General features: G+C 61.8%; 1 protein-coding gene across 1 annotated transcript; it reads right to left on the bottom strand.

Annotated features, from left to right (window-relative positions):
• Window positions 1-1,033: 1,033 nt before the first annotated feature.
• On the bottom strand, window positions 1,034-5,821 carry RPS26 (ribosomal protein S26). Its single transcript, XM_056515040.1, has 4 exons — window positions 5,584-5,821; window positions 3,834-4,011; window positions 2,280-2,410; window positions 1,034-1,127 (listed from the first exon to the last, which is right to left on the bottom strand). The coding sequence occupies exons 1-4, from the start codon at window positions 5,584-5,586 to the stop codon at window positions 1,092-1,094; spliced, it is 348 nt and encodes a 115-aa protein (XP_056371015.1). The 5' UTR covers window positions 5,587-5,821; the 3' UTR covers window positions 1,034-1,091.
• Between the last annotated feature and the right edge of the window lie 248 nt (window positions 5,822-6,069).

Here is a 6,069-nt window from a genome sequence, read left to right as displayed (position 1 = left end):
CGGTGGCACCGGGACCGTCCGCCCCCACCGGGCCCCGGGAGGTGTCTCCAGCCCGGTTCGGATCCCCTCAACCTGGTCCGGACCCCTCAGCCAGGTACGGACCCCTTTAGCCCGGTTCGGATCCCCTAAACCCAGTCCGGACCCCATAGCCCGGTTCATCCCCCCCCAGCCCACTTCGGCCCCTCCCGGCCCGGTCCGGACTTCCCCAGCCCGGTCCGTATCCCCTAAACCCAGTCCCGACCCCCTCAGCCCGGCCCGGACCCCATAGCCCGGTTCGGCCCCTCCCGGCCCGGTTCGGCCCCTCCCGGCCCGGTTCGGATCCCCTCAACCCGGTCCGGATCCCCTAAACCAGTTTCCACCCGCCCCCCCCCCAGCCCGATCCGGACCCCCCGGCCCGGTTCGGTCCCCCCGGACCAGTTCTCCCCCCCAGCCCCGTTCACAGCCCCGGCCCCACGAGACCCCCCCCAAAAAAAGCGGATGGGGGGGTTGGGGACAATTGAAGCCCCTCCCAAAATAGAGGGAGGGGTCGGGCCCCACTGCTGCCCCCGCCCCAAAACGGGGGGTCTGACCCCATCCCGACCCCCCAGGTCGGAGCAGCTCCCGGCCCTGGGGAAGATTTGGGGACCCCGACCCCCCCCGGGACAAGGTCTGGGCTCAGGGGAGGGGTCGGGGCACCCCCAGATCCCAGGGGGGGTTGGGGATCAGAGCAGCCCCCCCAGGTGTCCCCAAAAACCCCCAGGGGGCAGAGCCCCCCATTTCCTCCCCCCCAGGATGGGCAGCAGCCCCCAGAGCCCCCCAAAACAAGGGGGGTGGGAGCCCCTCAGGAAACCCCCCCCCCCCCAAATTCCTAAATCCCCCCAAAAAGCACAGAGCAGGATCAGGGCACCCCAAATCCCCCAAAACCACGGAACCAGGCTTGGAGCAGCCCCCCACCCAAGGTATGGGGTGACCCCAGATCCCCCCATAATGAGGGGGTGAGACCCCCTTAGACACCCCCCCCCCCAAAAAAAAAAAATCCCCCAAAACACGGAGCTCTGGACAAATCCTTTATTGACTCTGCACTGGGGGTCCTGCCCGGGGCCGGGGTCTCCTCACATGGGCTTGGGGGGCGGGCGGGGGGCGGCTCCCTGCAGAGAGAAACAAAGTCAGGGGTGCTGGGGGGGCACAGACCCCTGGAACCCCCCCCAGACCCCTCCAGGCAGCTCCTGGACACCTGAGGACCCCCCCAAAATGCCCTGGGGCCCCCTGGAGACCCCTCCAGACCCCTTAGGGACCCTCCAGATACTCCTGGGACTCCTTAAAGAGCCCCCCAGACCCCTTAGGAACCCCCCCCCACTCCTCCAAGACCCCCCAGACCCCTTTAGGGACCCCTCCAGCCCCCCAGGAGCGCCCCCAGCCTCATGACACGGCAGAAGAGGGGTGGGGGGGATGCAGTCCCTGTGGGACCTTTCCAGGATCTCCCCCTGAAGACCCCTGAGAACCCCCCCAGGGACCCCCAGACACCCCTGGGACCCCTTGGAGACACCCCAGACCCCTTGGAGACCCTCCAGACCCCTTAGGGACCCCCCTAAACACCCCTGGGACCCCTTGGAGACTCCTGCAGACACTCCTGGGATCCCCCGGACACACTGGAGACCCCTCAAGACCCCTCCCAAACACCCCTGGGACCCCCCCAGACCCCTTAGGGACCCCCCTAAACACCCCTGGGACACCTTAGGGAGCCCCCTAAACACCCCTGCGACTCCTTGAAAACTCCTCTAGAACCATTAGGGACGCCCCAGACCCCCCCCAGACTCGTGGTGGGGTGGAAACTGGGAAAGGGGGGTGCAGTCCCTGTGGGACCCTTCCAAGATCTCCCCCTATAGACCCCTGAGGACCCTTCCAAGGACCCCCAGACACCCCTTGGAGACCCCCCCAGCCCCTTAGAGACCCCCCCAGGAGCACCCCCAGCCTCATGACACGGCAGAAGAGGGGTGGGGGGGGATGCAGTCCCTGTGGGACCCTTCCCGGATCTCCCCCTGAAGACCCCTGAGGACACCCCCAGGAACCCCCAGACACCCTTGGAGACCCTCCAGACCCCTTAGGACCCCCCTAAACACCTCTGGGACCCCCCAGGACCCCCCAGACTCACGGCGGGGCGGGGGGGGTGATGCAGTCCCTGCAGGACCCTTCCAAAATCTCCCTCTATAGACCCCTGAGGACTCCTCCAAGGACCCCCAGACACCCCTTGGAGACCCCCCAGCCCCTCAGGGACCCCCCCAGGGCCCCCCCAGACTCACGGCGGGGCGGAAGCGGGGCGGGGGCGTGCGGTCCTTGCGCGCCTCGCGCGAGCGGTTCCGAACCACCTTGCTGTGGATGGCACAGCTGACACAGTAATGGAGCTTCACGTACAGCTTGGGCAGGACGTAGGCTGGGAGGGGAAAACGGGGTGAGGGACCCCAAAAACACACCCAGAGACCCCAAAAACACACCCAGAAACACCCAGGGATCCCAGAAACACCCCTAAAACTACCCCAGGAACCCCTAAAACACATCCAGAGCAGTAATGGAGCTTCATGTACAGCTCGGGCAGGACGTAGGCTGGGAGGGGAAAACGGGGTGAGGGACCCCAAAAACACACTCAGAGACCCCAAAAACACACCCAGAAACACCCAGGGATCCCAGAAACACACACAGAAACACCCCCAGGGCAGTAACAGAGCTTCACGTACAGCTTGGGCAGGACGTAGGCTGGGAGGGGAAAACGGGGTGAGGGACCCCAAAAACAGCCCCTGGGACCCCAAAAACACACCCAGAAACACCCAGGGATCCCAGAAACACACACAGAAACACCCAGGGATCCCAGAAACACCCCTAAAACTACCCCAGGAACCCCTAAAACACAGGGCAGTAACAGAGCTTCACGTACAGCTTGGGCAGGACGTAGGCTGGGAGGGGAAAACGGGGTGAGTGACCCCAAAAACACACCCAAGGACCCCAAAAACACACCCAGAAACACCCAGGGATCCCAGAAACACCCCTATAACCACCCCAGGAACCCCTAAAACACAGGGCAGTAACAGAGCTTCATGTACAGCTTGGGCAGGACGTAGGCTGGGAGGGGAAATGGGGTGAGTGACCCCAAAAATACACCCTGGGACCCCAAAAATACACCCAGAAACACCCAGGGACCCCAAAAACACACCCAGTGATCCCAAAAACACACCCAGTGGGACAATTCTGGGGGTGACAATTGGGTCATTTTGGGGTGACAGAGTGAGCAGGGTCAGATTTTTTGGAGGGTCAAGGGGAGCTATTTTGGGGGTGACAGAAAGACCATTTTGGGGGGACACTGGGGCTGTTTTTGGGGGGACAGAGAGGCTATTTTGGGGACACACCAGAGCTATTTTAGGGGGAACAATGGGGCTATTTTGGGAGGGACAACAGGGTTATTTTGGGGGGAGACACCAGGACCATTTTTGGGGTGACAGAGAGGCTATTTTGGGGTGGACAGAGAGGTTATTTTGGGGGGACACCAGGACTATTTTGGGGGGAACAAGACTGTTTAGGGGAGATACCAGGACTATTCTGGGGGGACATCAAGGCTATTTTTGGGGTGACAGGCTATTTTGAGGGTACAATGGGGTATTTTGGGTGCAATAAAGGGGATATTTTGGGGCTATTTTGGCAACCTGGCTAGTTTCTTGAGGATGGACACTGTGAGACTGAGTCGCCAAATTTACAAATTTCAAAACAACAAAAAAAACCCTTTTCAGGCTGACCCTGTCACCATCCCAGGGCTGAGCAGGGGGATATTTTTAGGGGTGCAAACCCCCCCCTAAACCCAAACTCACAGTCAAACACGCTGGCCTCGGAGATGTCCCGCACTGCAGCGGCCTCCACGATGTTCCTGATGACGAATTTCTTGATGGCCTTGTCCTTGGGCACGCAGCGGGCGCAGTTGGTGCAGCGGATGGGCTGCACGTGCCCGCGCCCCTTCTTGGCCCGCCCGTTGTTCCTCCTCTTCTTGGTCTGCGCGGGGAGAGCGGCGGGATCAGCCCCCGGCCCGCCCAGGGGCTGGGCCCGGGACAGAGACCCCACCCCACCGGGCGGGACCAGGTCACATAAAAATCTCAGGGATCCTCCCCGTAGAGATGCCCCCAGTCCCATAAAAATCCCAGAGATTCCACCCCACGGGGCTGGGCCCGGTCACATAAAAATCCCAGAGATCCTCCCCACTGAGATGCCCCCAACCCTATAAAAACCCCATAAAAATCCCAGAGATCCTCCCCACTGAGATGCCCCCAACCCTATAAAAACCCCATAAAAATCCCAGAGACCCCACCCCACCGGGCGGGACCCAGTCACATAAAAATCCCAGGGATCCTCCCCATAGAGATGCCCCCAGTCCCATAAAAATCCCAGAGACCCCACCCCACCGGGCGGGACCCGGTCCCATAATAATCCCAGAGATTCTCCCCATAAAGCTGCCCCCAATCTTATAAAAACCCCATAAAAATCCCAGAGATTCTCCCCATAAAGCTGCCCTCAGTCCCATAACAATCCCCAGAGATCTTTCCCATAGAGCTGCCCCCAGTCCTATAATAATCCCAGAAATCCTCCCCATAAAGCTGCCCCCAATCTTATAAAAATCCCAGAGACCCCACCCCACCGGGCTGCCCCCATAATAATCCCAGAGATCCTCCCCATAAAGCTGCCCCTAATCTTATAAAAACCCCATAAAAATCCCAGAGATCCCACCCCACCAGGCTGGACCTGAATCCCAGAGACTCTTCCAATAAAGCTGCCCCAGTCCCATAATAATCCCAGCGATCATCCCCGTAGAGCTGCCCCCAGTCCCATAAAAATCCCAGAGATTCTCCCCATAGAGATGCCCCCAATCTTATAAAAACCCCATAAAAATCCCAGAGACCCCACCTCACCAGGCTGGACCCAGCCCTATAACCACCCTGAAAACCCTACACACAGAGCTGCCCCCAGTCCCATAATAATCCCAGAGATCCTCCCCACAGAGATGCCCCCAACCCTATAAAAACCCCATAAAAACCCCCGAGACCCCGCCCCACGAGGCTGGACCCCAGCCCTATAAAAACCCTGGAGATCCCCACAGGGATCCCCCATTCAGCTCCACAGAGCTGCCCCCAGCCCCATAAAAACCCCAGAGCACCCAAGGGTCTCATCTGTGACCCTCTCAGCCCTTTAGGAGCTTTGGGGTCTCCCCGTATCCCCCCCCAGCCCCATAAAAACCCTGGAGCAGCAAAGGATCCCATCCACAACCCTTAGGCCCCAAAGGGGCTTTGGGGTCTCCCTCAGCCCTACAGAGACCCCATCCACCCCCACAGTCACCCCAAAAGCATCTCCTGCCCCCCCAGTGTCTCCCCTAGAAACCCCAAAAGCCGCCTCAGCCCCACACGGGCCCCGCAGGGCCCCTCCCAGCCCCCCCGCACACCCCCCAAAGGGCCCTCTCACCCCCCCCCGCCCCACACAGACCCCACACAGACCCCACATCCCTTCCCGAGACCCCTGGGTCCCCTCTGGGTCCCCTCCCGGCCCCCCGGGCGCTCCCGGCCACGCCGCGCTCACCATGGCGGCTCTGAGGGAGAACCGGAAGAGGCGCGGCCGCAGCACCGCCGCGCTTATATCCACCCGCGCCCTCCGCCCGGAACCGCCACCGCTCCGCTCCCATCGCCGCGGGGACACACGAGGAGGCCTCGCAGCGGCTCCGCCCGAGGCACCGGGGCGGGCGGGGTGGGGAACGGGCGGCGGGAGTTGGGGGGGAATTAACGGGAAGGGGAATAGGGAAGGGACTATTTTTCCTGCGGTGGGCGGAGGGATCCATAGCGCGAATAATAAATTCCGCGTACTGCGTGTGACGTCACCCGCGAGGCGCGCCCGCCGCGAGGGCTGCTGGGAAATGTAGTCCAGAAAGGGGGGGGGTGTCTCCTCCCATTCATGGGGTCCCCAGGGACGTGGGGGTGTCCCCGACCCCGGGGGTCCCCAGTCTCCTCGGTCCCCTCTTGGGGATCCCCAGTGTATTTCCCATCCCTGGGTGTCCCCAATGTCCTTTGT

Source organism: Oenanthe melanoleuca, linkage group LGE22 (assembly GCF_029582105.1).
Source record: "Oenanthe melanoleuca isolate GR-GAL-2019-014 linkage group LGE22, OMel1.0, whole genome shotgun sequence".
Taxonomy (NCBI): Eukaryota; Metazoa; Chordata; class Aves; order Passeriformes; family Muscicapidae; genus Oenanthe; species Oenanthe melanoleuca.
This window is presented reverse-complemented; position numbering and strand designations above follow the sequence as displayed.

Coding starts and splice junctions, on each gene's coding strand:
- RPS26 (XM_056515040.1), bottom strand. Junction 2,411..3,833: donor CGAGGCCAGCGTGTTTGACT/GTGAGTTTGGGT, acceptor TTCCCCTCCCAG/CCTACGTCCTGCCCAAGCTG. Junction 1,128..2,279: donor CGCCCCGCTTCCGCCCCGCC/GTGAGTCTGGGG, acceptor TTCTCTCTGCAG/GGAGCCGCCCCCCGCCCGCC.